At 42.7% G+C, this 15,517-nt stretch overlaps 1 protein-coding gene across 1 annotated transcript; it reads left to right on the top strand.

The window, feature by feature from the left end:
• The first annotated feature begins 12,986 nt into the window (after positions 1-12,986).
• Positions 12,987-14,142, top strand: LOC135097216 (cuticle protein AMP1A-like). The gene is made up of 3 exons (XM_063998997.1): positions 12,987-13,205; positions 13,353-13,561; positions 13,740-14,142. The coding sequence occupies exons 1-3, from the start codon at positions 13,197-13,199 to the stop codon at positions 13,948-13,950; spliced, it is 429 nt and encodes a 142-aa protein (XP_063855067.1). The 5' UTR covers positions 12,987-13,196; the 3' UTR covers positions 13,951-14,142.
• The last annotated feature ends 1,375 nt before the right edge of the window (positions 14,143-15,517 follow it).

The raw sequence follows: 15,517 nt of genomic DNA, 5'->3' as shown, positions 1-15,517 counted from the left end.
TGACAGAAAAGGGAAGGTAAAAATGACACGGATATGTATTTCAATAGATTTAAGTTAAGATTCACGAACGGAGAATGGGAATCTCGCGAAATTACAAACACAATGCATCCTAACAGAGGTGAATTAAGAGAACCCACGCACTGGAAAGGACACTAAAACGACATGGCGAACAAAAATCTAAGCGTCACTCACAAAAAAGCCGAAGTAAATCTTGTCTCCTTGTGGCAATTAAGACGCAACGACCTGCAGTTTGTTGAGGGTTTCATAAGCTATTTCCTGACGACATCCGCCTTAACTACTTATCCCTTAACTGAACCGAGACGTAGGAGGTGCCTGACTTCACTGACATGCCGAACGAAATGTAGGCAATAAATCATTACCGTGATGATCCGACAAGGAGAAAGAAAACTACTCATTCCGTTGCACATTCCACCAAACTGCTTGAATCCACACCGCAAAAAAAAAAAAAAAAAAAAAAAAGAGAGAAAAAAAATGCTATACACTGGCGCTCGACTTCTGAGTATGCTGGAGGAAAGGTGAAATTGGGCAGCGAGGAACGAAGTACTTGTGTTAAGTCACCGCCGTGCCCTTGTGACTCCGAGCGTAGTGGCAGGTGCGTTTGGTGGCCTCGTATTTCTTACCTACTGACGGGAAGGTATAAAATAATAAGTGGCGTCTGTGATTTTTTTTTCTCTCATTATTCTAGTTCACTCACTCCCCAGCCTCTCTCTCTCTCTCTCTCTCTCTCTCTCTCTCTCTCTCTCTCTCTCTCTCTCTCTCTCTCTCTCTCTCTCTCTCTCTCTCTCTCTGTGTGTGTGTGTGTGTGTGTGTGTGTGTGTGTGTGTGTGTGTGTGTGTGTGTGTGTGTGTGTGTGTGTGTGTTCCTTTAACCTAGTTCCGTTTATTTACCGACTCTTAATATTTAGGATTACTTCAAGCTCTTATTATCTTGTCTTCATATAGTTGTGTGTGTGTGTGTGTGTGTGTGTGTGTGTGTGTGTGTGTGTGTGTGTGTGTGTGTGTGTGTGTGTGTGTGTGTGTGTGTGTGTGTGTGTGTGTGTGTGTGTGTGTGTGTGTGTGTGTGTGTGTGTGTGTGTGTGTGTGTGTGTGTGTGTGTGACCACAACCATATGGGACAGTAGAATGATCACCTATATTACAATGGAGAACCACAGAGAGAGAGAGAGAGAGAGAGAGAGAGAGAGAGAGAGAGAGAGAGAGAGAGAGAGAGAGAGAGAGAGAGAGAGAGAGAGAGAGAGAGAGAGAGAGAGAGAGAGAGAGAGAGAGAGAGAGAGAGAGAGAGAGAGAGAGAGAGAGAGAGAGAGAGAGAGAGAGAGAGAGAGAGAGAGAGAGAGAGGTCAATTCACACATACGTAAACCCAGCAATCAATTTTACCCTTTCCTTCAGTATCTGTCTTGTACCTCACGAGCGACCATTTGTCCCGGCCGAGATATGCCGAGGCAGCGCCACTTGACATGTGGAGTGATGTGTGGGCCGGGATGGTGGTGGCCTCGAGGTGGTGGGAGGGAGGTGGAAGGGAGTGATGAAGGAAATAGAGGCTATAGGCTGTTGGTGATGAAGAAAAAAGTGATGCGAGGAAAGTGATAAAGGTGAAAAAGAGAATTTAAAGTTTAGTTTTTTTTTTCTTGTTTCTCATCTGCTTGAATACTGATAGAATGCTGGCAGGTAGAGACTTTACTGTCCATTATTACTGAAGTTTGGCGGCGAAACAGTGAAGTAAATAGCGCTGGGTTTTCAAGAGGCAGTGTCCAGGTAACTATCAACCCTTTCAACCCTATGCCTGTACTATGTTGACATTCGAAACAGTGTAGTTTGCTTGAACACACACGGAATAAGACAAAAGAAGCTTAATTCTGTCTTTCTAAGCTACACAATTGTTTAAGGCACTGTAGTAGAAAAATAATGGTTTAAAAAAGTTATAAATGATTATGGAGAAAATTGCATACCAGTAAAAGGGATAAGACACGTATTTTGAAATGCTTCGCTCTCCCGTCACGATAATTTTCAAAAGCCTCAGAGATGATTAGCCGGATTCTCAAGAGTGTCTCCCCTGTTAATACTGCAGATATCTTGTTGATGTATCACTAGAACCATAAAAACATTCTTAAAAACACGTGCCACTTAAACTGGAGGCTTTTCAAACTAGTCGAGGTATGGGCAGTAGTGTTTCAGAATATGGAGTCACAGCGGCGCCGAGCTCCTGCCGTCCACTCCCTCCATTGTGAGCAGCCCCCGTGTTGTGTCTTCACGCCAAAATACACTTTCTACGATGGGAGCATCATGACATTTACCAACAAACATTTAATTTTTGCCGCGTAACGCATTAAACCTCACAAATGTTTATACTTTCATTTTCCTTATGACCAATAAATATTAACCAAGCCTCCTTTTTTTTTCAATAGTAATTATGTTTTTCATGTAGATTAAGAAGCATGCACTGGATTCCTATGAGTAATGAGACATACCATGCTTTAACTTTTCACATTTTAAATTCAGCGAGTGAAGAACACATAACTCTTTCCTGACAGACGAATGATAACCTTTATGACCACGAGGTTATGCACTGATAAGAAAAACTTTATATGATGCTTGACTACCTCTATTTTTTCTCTATAATGTGGAGTGAGGTGTGGGGCGGGAGGGTGGTGGCGTCGAGGTGGTGGGAGGGAGTTGTAAGGGAGTGATGGAGGATTATGTAGCAAATGTAACAAGATTTGAACACAAAACAGAAAGCAACATGACAAGCAAATTACAGACACCTGCTTTTACGACTGATACCACCTCGACTCAAGTTTTTTTTTTTTTTTAAGCGTTAATTAAACCTAATTTTTCATCATTTTAAAGCCCTTGGACAGTCTTTTATACGTAAAAATAGATAAAATACTTCAACAAACTCCCACAGTCTGCAATAAGTGCAGTATTGAGTTTTTCTTCACGAGTCGCTAATGTTTGCAAACTTACTGAGACACCACCGAACAATTCCGAAGGCGAGGAGCGCACCGGGACGAGGCAACAACGAACTGATGTTTGTTCCATAAGAGTCTGAGCTCCACTTAGAAAATTTTCTTAAAAAATAAATATAAAATAAATATAAAAAAAAATACGTTCTGCTTTTTGCACGGTACACAATGATCATAAACCTCCCCACTACCCCAACTAGATGATTTCTCTTTGTGTTGCGTCAGAGGAGGAAAAAAAGACACTAGCAACTGGTAGAGAGGAAAAAATACTAGTGCTAACTTTAAAACACAGAACCCGCAAGAACCCTACTGATAAAGAAATAAAAAAGCAGATCCTACGAGTCTCTAGTACAACCTGGGCAGCATTAAATAGCACGTAAGTTTCACAGCGTGCTTTTAAAATAAAAGTCTTGATTCCTTACCTACCAACCGTCTTATAGCCACCTCTCCCCCTTTCCACGGCGACGTCTACGAGAACTAACTACCCACGGGCGACGGTAAATCGAAACGCATAATCGTGGGTAACAAATCAAGGTCCTGGTTCTCTAGCTACTTATCCACTACCTCCAAACTCCCCCAGGCGATGCGTACCTACCTGGTGGCGAAGGTAAATCGGAACTCATAATCGTGGGTAACAAAACGCAGCTACTGGAAGCGCGACCGGTTCCTGGATGGCCAGCGATCAGAGGCTGCCAGCGCCTCTTGTTGACTCGTGTGCCTTCAGCCTCGTTCTCTTTAGTGTGCACAGACAACGCAGGTAACACAGGTAACACAGGTAAAGACAAGCGCTGGGTGGACTTCACTTCGTGTGCTATGATGCAAGAACTACATGATTGCAAAGGCTAAGGGAGTTTTTTTTTTTTTACTTTTTTTTATATAGGGAGTAAGGAATCACCGCAATAACTCGTCGATTTAAGTTTCGGGTGGCTATGATGATAGTTCTTCAGTACACACACACACACACACACACACACACACACACACACACACACACACACACACACACACACACACACACACACTGAACATGCAGGAAAGGTTAATGTTTTCTTAGTCCTCAAGCTTTGAAAAAGAAAGAATGGTATTATGAAAATGACCTACTAATTTCATGATATTGACTATTTGCTTTTAGGCAAAAATATGATCGTGATCTATACAATGAAGAAGTCAGCAGGAAAATTAACGCACTGAATTAATCTAAACCTAACCTAACCTAACCAAACGGAGCCCTTGGATGAAAACGATAACGTTATTTCAATGTTATCCAAAAAAAGCCAACCCAAAGAGGAACCGCCAAAAAACCAGACGGATTCGTGAATGGACTGACAGACAGACCAATACAGCAACAAGCTAAACGACAAGACTATACCTGTGAACAAATATTTTTACTTAAATGATAACAACCCTTCAAGATAATGTACCAATAATCGTCATCAAGGACACGTAACAATGAACGGCGATGCATCTGGTGAGTATAAGTGTGTGGCGTGGGTGGCAGACCTCCATGCAACCCTTGCTTGGCAGGTGCAGCTGTACCTGTCCAGTCTTTCCTGGTTGTGTCATCTGCGGCCACAACCTCCACGCAGTCACCTGGAGACGTGCGCACCCGCCAGGGCGAGAGGGCAGGCCCGCTGCCTCGAGGAGCACGTCAGCAAGGCCAAGGAGGGGCACTCCGCATTAAAAGACCACTATGCCTTTAAGAGAAGGAAGGGTTCCTTGCTAGCTTCAGCTTCTCAAGTCTTCGTCGACTAAGTGCGGGATGTCCTCGAACTGCAGCTCTCCGACGACCAATTTCTGCATCAGCCCGTCCTGGCCTTAAGTGCAGAGTGCTTCTCCTTGGCCTTGCTGACGTGCTCCTTGAGGCAGCGGCTCTGTTCCATCGTTCTGGTGGGTTCGCACGCCTTCAGGGGACTGCGCGGATGTTGTGGCTGCACAGGACCCAACCAAGAAAGACTGGACAGGTACAGCTGCGCCTGCCAAGCAAAGGTTGCAGAGACATCTGCTTCCTCCCACTCCAGGATTGCTGCTTCCAGCATCCTGGCCTCGGCCTTACGCTCTCTGCCGAGACAGCGAGGGCCATGCACGTCATCACTGCGAGAAGTGCCTTGAGCCTGTCTCCTGCTTTTTTGTCTAGGGTTTTTTTTTTTTTTTTTTCATTACGGTTTGACGCGCCGGAGTTTCTTGCCCCAGTTATCGGTTCCATTACAACAAACATCAACTCCCTTTGACTCTCTTGGTCACTAGGGAGGCCGAGACTCTCACAACACTGGAAAACATTCAGGACAGCCGAGACAGTTACAATTACGAATACAGGTGCTTTCCTGCAGGTAATTAGTGACTTGCTCTCTTCCCGCAGGAGTGTCACCAAGTGTCTGCCACTCACGCCACACACGTACTCCACAGCATGTATTTTTACGGCACGTCACTTACTACACTCTTTGATAAATCAATGTACAGACAATCAGGTGTTGACTACCCTAGAAAAAAACTTTGAGTCTGCTGGAAAATACCATACTGATATTTGTATGGGTACTATAAGTAACATGCGGCACATGAATATATATATATATATATATATATATATATATATATATATATATATATATATATATATATATATATATATATATATATATATATATATTATTATTTCCTTAGAGAATGAGTTAAGAAGTTGTACGAGGCAGCAATTGTATCTTTGTTAAAGTTAAAATAATATCAAACTGCGACGCTAATGAAGTATATAGGAATGAATTACATTTTTTTTTTTTATGTAGGAAGGATACTGGCCAAGGGCAACAAAAATCTAATAAAAAAATGCCCACTGAAATGCCAGTCCCATAAAAGGGTCAAAGCAGTGGTCAAAAATTGGTGGATAAGTGTCTTGAAACCTCCCTCTTGAAGGAATTCAAGTCATAGGAAGGTGGAAATACAGAAGCAGGCAGGGAGTTCCAGAGTTTACCAGAGAAAGGAATGAATGATTGAGAATACTGGTTAACTCTTGCGTTAGAGAGGTGGACTTCTAGAATAGGGGTGAGAGAAAGAAGAGTCTTGTGCAGCGAGGCCGCGGAAGGAGGGGAGGCATGCAGTTAGCAAAATCAGAAGAGCAGTTAGCATGAAAATAGCGGTAAAAGACAGCTAGATATGCAACATTGCGGCGGTGGGAGAGAGGCTGAAGACAGTCAGTTAGAGGAGAGGAGTTGATGAGACGAAAAGCTTTTGATTCCACCCTGTCTAGAAGAGCAGTATGAGTGGAACCCCCAGACATGTGAAGCATACTCCATACATGGACGGATAAGGCCCTTGTACAGAGTTAGCAGCTGGGGGGATGAGAAAAACTGGCGGAGACGTCTCAGTCTCCGCCAGTTTTTCATATGAAGTACTTGGTATGTACTTCTTATGAAGTACATACCATGTACTTCATAAGAAAATTAGTTACGCCTGCCAGAATTAGACAAGAATAATTTTATAAATTAACCTTTGTATGTAAGGCTTATTCCTGTTAACAGAATAATACAATGCATGACTATTACCAAGTAAAAGGAATTATCAACAGTAAAGAATGCAGCACAAGTTACATTAGTCTACCTAACAATACATACTCTGTCAACGAAGGAAATATTGAAAGAAAACGGACCGCTCAAGGAGACGCTTAAGAAATTCTTCACACACACACACACACACACACACACACACACACACACACACACACACACACACACACACACACACACACACACACACACACACACACACACACACACACACACACACACACACACACTATCTCTCTCTCTCTCTCTCTCTCTCTCTCTCTCTCTCTCTCTCTCTCTCTCTCTCTCTCTATATATATATATATATATATATATATATATATATATATATATATATATATATATATATATATATATATATATATATATATATATATATATATATATATATATATATTGTGTGTGTATTTACCTATTTATTTATTCATTGGTTTGTCTATCTACCTATATCTGTTGAACTAGCAATCTATATTTTACTTATCTATGTATTCTACTATCTTTCTCTATTTCTCGCTCACTGGGTAGTTACGGACGAGATTCTTCAATTCTACCCTGTTCACAGAACATTCAGTCTTAACACTGCCACTCAAGTACTTCATTCCACCCATCAACCTCACACTCCTCCGATCTGCACAACTTTCACCCTCCAGTTCACATCCATACACTCTCTGTCAGTCTCTCACCATCTACTGCATGCTTTCCAAACACTAAACCGTGTCAGCATGTCCCTCCTTGCACTCCCAACACAACTCACCCATTTCCACACTACCCACACAAAGCCGCATTTCACAGTCCGTCAGTCACGCAAACCACAACAAACCGCTAGTGTGTAAGCCATTCCCACACTCCTAGTCTTTTGCATGTCTCTGCAAAGCATTGTCCATGCTTCATCTCGTATGTTTGCTATGTGCTACAGTGCTATAACTTTTTAAGGCGTGTTCATCCACCCAAACCACCACCCATCCACCTACACACACACACACACACACACACAACGTCGCAATGGTATGTTTATTATGTTAATACTCTCAGTGTTCTCTTTGTGAGACGATCAGACAGGTTTTGGCAGCATCAACCAGTTAGATGTCACTACGAGGAACCGCTTCAGGCCACCTATCTATCGTCTACCCGTCAATTTTGAAGACTCCGATCTGGACATAGAGGTTAGACTGACGTGGCTATCTCCATCCATCTATGTAACTATTTATGTATCTTTCATATATATATATATATATATATATATATATATATATATATATATATATATATATATATATATATATGCCTGTCCCTCTCTATATGCCGTTCTATCTAATATGGTCTCCAGCGTACCAGAAAAGAGGTATAACTGAGTGTGTTACTTTCTACGAATTGGGAGCATCATGGCATTTACGACCATACATTATCTTATAGTTGCTATCAAAGTAGAGTCCCACAGATACTTGCTTTCATTTTCTTACAAGCAGCAAGTATCAACAAAGCCTCCTGTTTCTTTTTTTTTTCCTTCTTTTTCTTCTTAACATATTTGAATGCACTCACTGAATTTCTTGATATAATGAGATGCACCATGCCTCGAGGTTTCCACATCTTAAACTTAGTCAATGAAGAACACGTGACTCTTTCCTGACAACAGAACGATAACCTTTATGGCCACCAAGCTATGCAGTGACGAGGATCATCGCTTGACTTTTTTTTTTTTTTTAGTTGCTTTACTCGAATATAACAGGTATAAAACAATCTAAACATTGAAGAGTAGACAACTAGACAAGCAAACCATAACTGCAATTAAAGATCGAACTTATGCAATTTGCTGAATATACAGTTTGTAATGATAAAATTTCAGGCTTTCCTTCAGGTGTCGTTGAAACTGTTGCCTTCTCGAAACACTAGGAACAACAACGGTCGCAAGCCAGGTGAGGTGCGTGCAGTGATAAGAGTGAATAAGTGAGTGTGAGAATCAAATAACACACCCACACAATTATAAACTTAGGTAATATAGACATAAAATATAGCATATACTTAGCAAAAGAAGAGACCAACGTAAATTCATGCGTATTGAAAGTGAAAGGCGACCACCTTGACTGGCTGATGTGCCTGAAAGACGCCGCAGGCCGAACAGGTCCACGCCTTGCCAGCCTATCCTGCCTCGCCCAAGCCCTGCGCACCTTCCCGTGTGGGTAGGCCATCTATCTTCCCTGACCTGTGACTGGCGATGCTCTGTTTCCTTAATACACCGTTTCTCATCATTTGGTTTATCATTCAGTACCAAATTAGTTCCCCACGGAGACGTACGTACAGTAAGTCAGGCCGTATTTCAACCACGCTACCTTCACGGAGGTGCAGCGAAAACTACAGGCTATTCAAAATTACCAATCAATTTCGGAAATCCTTCCTTACATGGAGGCAAGCATGAGAGGGCAAGGCAGCACACTTCACCATCATAATGATAAAAAGGCAATACAAATATCACCCATTGTACTATTCAACAAGCAAGCCACGCATGAAAGAAGTCCCGTACATGACGCAGTAAATCTTACACTTCTTCATGACGTGATCTGGAGTGAAAACTGGTGTAAGTATGAGAAGCACACTCCGCCACAAGGATGCCAAGGCCTTAAAGGACGAGGATGACTAACAAGTTCAGTGTTCATTGAAAAATCAAGTCACTCAGAGAATTCACAATCACACGACCAACTCACTTGCTGCAGGAAAGTTCCCGTTGTCACGCGTTCCTGTATACTGGAACCATCAAACAAATAAACCATTACTTACGGCTTGGCGTCTTGAGCTGAACACTGTGTACTTAGTTAATGACTATTTTCTTTGTAGATAAGACGGTAATGTAAAGCAATTATGAACTTCTGGCTAGTTAAGTCTCTCTCTCTCTCTCTCTCTCTCTCTCTCTCTCTCTCTCTCTCTCTCTCTCTCTCTCTCTGGGCCACTCGAAAATAAGTGTCCTCGCATTAAGAAGCTTCACACGAAATTGAATAAAACAGAGAGCAAACGAACTCAGAAAAGCTGGAACGAACAAACAAATAACGAACAGAAACAAATCGAGAAAGGAAAGGAACCATAACCAAGAATGCTATAAATAGAAAACCAGTCGCTGAGAGAGAGAGAGAGAGAGAGAGAGACACACACACACACACACACACACACACACACACACACACACACACACACACACACACAAGTACTATACAACTCGCTCACAACACGCCGCTACATGACCCCGTTGTAGTGACGCTTTCAGCCATAAACTACCAGCAAATCACACTCGATGCAAGGTTCCTCGGCAGAATTGTCCAACACCCGCAACAGCCCCCCACCGCTGAGTACCTCCGCTGCACGGCGCCAAGGAGGAGACACGGGGAATTACTGCCCATACTCCTTCATTTACTGTTGTTGTTTAGGTACGTGTATATATGAGTTGTGTGTGTGTGTGTGTGTGTGTGTGTGTGTGTATGCGTCTCTCTCTCTCTCTCTCTCTCTCTCTCTCTCTCTCTCTCTCTCTCTCTCTCTCTCTCTCTCTCTCTAGTCAAGCTCGTGGCGTCCTCTCTCTATACAAATTTTTATCCAACTTAGTCAAAAAATTATAAATCATTTTTCTTGCAACCACCACCACCACCACCACCACCACCACCACCACCACTTCCTCCTCCTCCTCCTCCTCCTCCTCCTCCTCCTCCTCCTCCTCCCCTTAGGCACTGTTCTGGTATCGATTGTTACTTAATCTTTTAACTGCTATGGTCGTTTTTACTAATATTCATAGCAATATAAAAAAATCACTTGCTTAGACACGGAAAAAGAGGGAACAGGAGATTCATTTTGTATTTTCATTTTTTTTTTTATCTATTTTTTTGTGGGGGGGCGTTCAAGGACTATTTAAAGAGACTGCAATAGAGAAAATAAGTGCCACAAAACTTGATGGAGATTATGAGAAAAATCGTCCAGCATTAAAAGGATTAAAATTAAAAAGTGTGTTCGTGATTCCTTGTCATTCTCTCATTCCTCGTCAGAAATTGCTGCGTGTGTACGAGTGACGCACGTGTGACCCAGCAGTGCATATCTAGTAACGCCTGTATTGGTGCAGCCTACAAGTACACAAGTATTCAGTCATCCACCTGTTTGTATTTCACTACCTCCAATATTTCAAGGTTTTTTTTTTTTTTTTTTCTATACTGAAAGGACTTACGATTATCCAGGTGTTTGTATTTTGCCACTTGTAATATTTTAAACAACTGCACTTTTATTTTATTCTTTCTACATCTTCACAGAAAGGCTATTTACTAAAGCCAACTTCTGTAAATATATAAATTAGTATTCGCAGGTCATTTCTAAATAAACCTACCGATTGTTATTACCTTTCTTAATTTCAGAACTACTTCCTGCGTTCAGTTGGTCTGTGCATTACAAAGTGATCCGTTATGATAAACTTAGTGACTCAGGGATGTATAATTCAGACTGTTGTATTCTTAAATGCTCACAGTAAGCTTGTGCAGACATCAAACTTGTTGTTATTATTGTTGTTGTTGTTGTTGTTGTTGTTGTTGTTGTTGTTGTTGTTGTTGTTGTTGTTGTTGTTGTTGTTGTTGTTGTTAGTGGTGGTGGTGGTGGTGATGGTGGCAGTAATAATGTATTGACTACTTACTACTACTATTACTGCTGCTACTACTACTACTACTACTACTACTACTACTACTACTACTACTACTACTACTACTACTACTACTACAATTACTACAAGTACTACAACTACTACTACTACCACTACTATTACTAGTACTACTACAACAAGTACTACAACTACTACTACTACTACTACTACTAATAATAATAATAATAATAATAATAATAATAATAATAATAATAATAATAATACCATTACTGCCAATTATAATCTTGTTGCAGTTCAGTGTGATTACAAATGGTACCAGTGTGAACAAAGACATTAATTAAATTGATTAAATTTCATCATCACCATCACCATTATCATTATCATCACCATTATCATCATCACCATCATCACCATTACCATTATCATCATCATCACCATCACCATTATCATTATCATCACCATTATCATCATCACCATCACCATTATCATCATCATCATTACCATTATCATCATCACCATCATCACCATTATCATCATCACCATCATCACCATTATCATCATCACCATCATCACCATTACCATTATCATCATCATCACCGTCATCACCATTATCATCATCACCATTACCATTATCATCATCATCATCAACACCATTATCCTTATCACCATCACCATTATCATCATCACCATCACCATCATCATCATTATCAACATCATCACCATCACCATTATCATCATCACCATTATCATCATCATCATCATCACCATTATCATCATCATCATCATCACCATCATCATCACCATTATCAGCATCATCAATTATCAGCATCATCACCATCACCATTATCATCATCATCATCATCACCATCACCATTATCAGCATCATCACCATCACCGTCATCACCATTATCATCATCATAGAAAGACAGACAGACAGACAGAGAGAGAGGAGAGAGAGAGAGAGAGAGAGAGAGAGAGAGAGAGAGAGAGAGAGAGAGAGAGAGAGAGAGAGAGAGAGAGAACCAAGCGACCGACATACACACAAACACGGACAGATAGCGATGGGAGGAGAAGACAACATTTACATGCATTCTCTTTCTAGTAATTCATGCAAGGGACTTATGACCTTCTACGCAAACTACTGTGGTTTCGGAACATTATCTAACCCCGTCATTACCTTTCTCTTTTGAGCCACTCCCTCCCTCATGCCCTTCCATCACTCTCCTCCCTCCGCTCCCCTCCCTTTCTTCCTTTTGCCTCCTTTCCTGCGTGTCACCTTACTTCTCTGCCCTAGATTTGCTTTCTATACCTCACGGCCGCCCTGTCTGTCGCCTGGTGTCGCCCGCCGCCCCGCCACGCACAAGGTGTGAAGAGGTATTGCCACATCGACACACACATTTACGGATTCCTCCCACTCCACACACAAAAGAATCCTGTCCTTTATATGCCACTTCCCTACTGATGTACGAAGCAATAAATCATTTCTCAAGCTACGTAAGAAGTGCGCAGTGCAGAAATACGAGTCTTGTTTATATATGTTATCCTTCAAATGAGAGGTACAAGAGTATTTGTCTATTTGTGTGAATTATGAAAGGAGATATTGAAGCTTTGGTTTAAAAAAAAAAAACGTGGAAAGGAGATCCGACCCGACGGCCTTCGGTGCATCGCGGCTGCGGCGATGGGACTTTAGTGCCTGAGTGCCTGAATCTCGGCCTTGTTCGTCACGGTGAGGCAAAGGCTCACCAACGAAACCAAACACCACGGGGAGGCGCGTTACTTTTTTTTTCCCTTGAAAGTAGGTCTGTGATATTTATCCTCCAGCTGGGAGTGGGTTGAGAGCCGCCTACCTTGGGGTGTGATTTGACTGGATGAAAATAAAATGCAGAGGAGTCAGACGATGGGTGTGAAAGAGGGTGGGGGGAGTGGAGGCCCGCGCGTAACTGGCAGTATATAAGGGACGCAAGGAAGTTCCAATGCATCAGTCAAGCAGCCTGCTGTCTACTCACACCTCCCTCGCCTCAACCACAACCCCTACATTACCAACATGAAAGCCGTGAGTGATCCGTTCTGAGTTTGGACATGAAGAGTAAGAAAGAGTCCTTAGGCATTTCCTTCCACAAGTTTAACTGATCTTGGTACATAAAATAAGACTTCCCAGCGTATTCCTTTCTCAGTAACTAATGCCTTTGGCTTGCCCCAGGTCGTGATGCTGCTGCTGCTCGTCGTGGCAGCGGCCGAAAAGCTCTACGCGCCATCGCCAAGCGCCCCAGCACCTTCCGTGTCCATCCTCAAGGACGAGAGAGTCCACCCTGATGCTGAAGGAAACTACGTCTTCGATGTCGAGACTGAGGACGGAATCGTCAGGCATGAATCAGGCGGCGTGGGAGGAAGCCAGCAAGGCTTTGTGAGGTGAGACAGTGCTAACGATGCCAAAGACTCAAAGGTGGCAAATTCCAGTCCAAATATGACTTTTTGCTATTTGGCATTTATATAAATTGCAAAATATACTTGCTGTTCCATGTCCAAAAATAGTTTTGTGTCTGCATTCCCCTGTCCGCTAAATGCACGAGTCTCTCCTCGCCCACAGCTACACCGCCCCTGACGGCACTCCGGTCCACATCAAATTCGTGGCCGACGAGAATGGTTACCAGCCAGACTCTGACCTGCTGCCCGTGGCCCCCGCCTTCCCCCACCCCATCCCCCAGTATGTGCTGGACCAGATCGCTAAGGCCGCCGAGGAGGACGCCTCCCGAAGCGTCGAAGTCAGGGAGCCCGCTGCAACCTACTCCCAGCCTTAACTGTGTGCTGTCTTTTTCCTCTTGTCTGGCTGACTGACACGTGATGACTTGATATGCAGTGTGTTTGTTTGTGTGTGTGTGTGTGTGTGTGTGTGTGTGTGTGTGTGTGTGTGTGTGTGTGTAACATAGTATTCTGCTTGTTCCTTATTTATTTTGGACTGCTGTAAATTGTAGAATAAACGCATGATTTTCTTTGTGGATTTCATTACAAGATAAGCACATTTCAAAATAAGGTATCCATGATAGTATAAACGGCAAGAGCTTTACATGATTCCATCGTTGACCATCTAGATTCTAGACTATGCTTCTCCGACACCAAACAAAGCTCCAATTGTATTTATGCAACGCAAACTTCACATTCATTTTTCAATTGCTGTTTAGAACACGAAGGAATTACGTTGTGAAGTTGGGACTATGGAGTGTGTGAGAAGGAATTAGAGGTTGTGTCTGAAATAGGAAAGGATTACAGATTGTGTGGTAGGTTACAGGCTATGAGGAGGAGGAAAAATATAATAGGCTGTCTGTCAGAGAAGAGGGGATTGCAGCCTGTGAAGGAAGAGACTACAAGCTGTGTGGGAAGGTAGGAAGGTAGGAAGATGGGACTATGGGTTGGGTAAGAAGATACTACATGTTATATGAGGGAAAAAAAAGAATTACAGGTTGTCTGATGAGTACAAAAAACTACAGGCTGCATGTGAGGGAAGAATGGCCAACAAGAAGTCCGAAGGGTGGCAGGTAATTGCAGGCTTTGTTTGAAGTAAGAAAGCATTACAAGCTCTATAGGCTGTGGGATATACAGCTGCGGAAGAAACTTGTGGCTTTACTTCGTATCTTAAAGAATCCATTTTATGTTCTAACGTTACTTTTCCATTACAGTGAGGCCTTTATAGTCTCTCTCTCTCTCTCTCTCTCTCTCTCTCTCTCTCTCTCTCTCTCTCTCTCTCCTTTACATCTCATGCATCCCGTATGACGCTGTGCTGATTGATTAGCTGCCAGGCCTCGCGAAGGGGAGTGGAAAGGCGTAAGGGACGTGAACAGAAATGTATCACAAAGCTTGAACACAATCCCGGGATAAGATAGTGCACGTGGCCATCAGGAAGCCCGTGAATGATCCCAAACTGAAAAAGGAAGGGCCGGACACTCACGACGACGCACACCACCTTCCTTATCTCAGGTGGAGCCTTATCCTGATGTGTGGGCAGCGACATGAACGAGGTCATCATTCTTCTGAGAGAGAGAGAGAGAGAGAGAGAGAGAGAGAGAGAGAGAGAGAGAGAGAGAGAGAGAGAGAGAGAGAGAGAGAGGAGAGAGAGAGAGAGAGAGAGAGAGAGAGAGAGAGAGAGAGAGAGAGAGAGAGAGAGAGAGAGAGAGGGGGGGGGAGGGGGGGGCTGTGCTCTCTTTGTACATCCCTAGCAAAAGATTATGTACTGCCCTGTGTAGTCTTGACATCTTTAGTTTTCAAAACTTGCCAAGCTGCTGTTGCTCACTCAGATCTCTAACAGTTACCATCTGAGATGGTGTTACAAGATGAAGGCATCAGAATCCTCTCCAGCAAATGTTAAGGGTC

Source organism: Scylla paramamosain, chromosome 4, assembly GCF_035594125.1.
Source record: "Scylla paramamosain isolate STU-SP2022 chromosome 4, ASM3559412v1, whole genome shotgun sequence".
Lineage (NCBI taxonomy): Eukaryota > Metazoa > Arthropoda > Malacostraca > Decapoda > Portunidae > Scylla > Scylla paramamosain.
This window is presented reverse-complemented; position numbering and strand designations above follow the sequence as displayed.

Coding starts and splice junctions, on each gene's coding strand:
- LOC135097216 (XM_063998997.1), top strand. Junction 13,562..13,739: donor AGCCAGCAAGGCTTTGTGAG/GTGAGACAGTGC, acceptor CCTCGCCCACAG/CTACACCGCCCCTGACGGCA.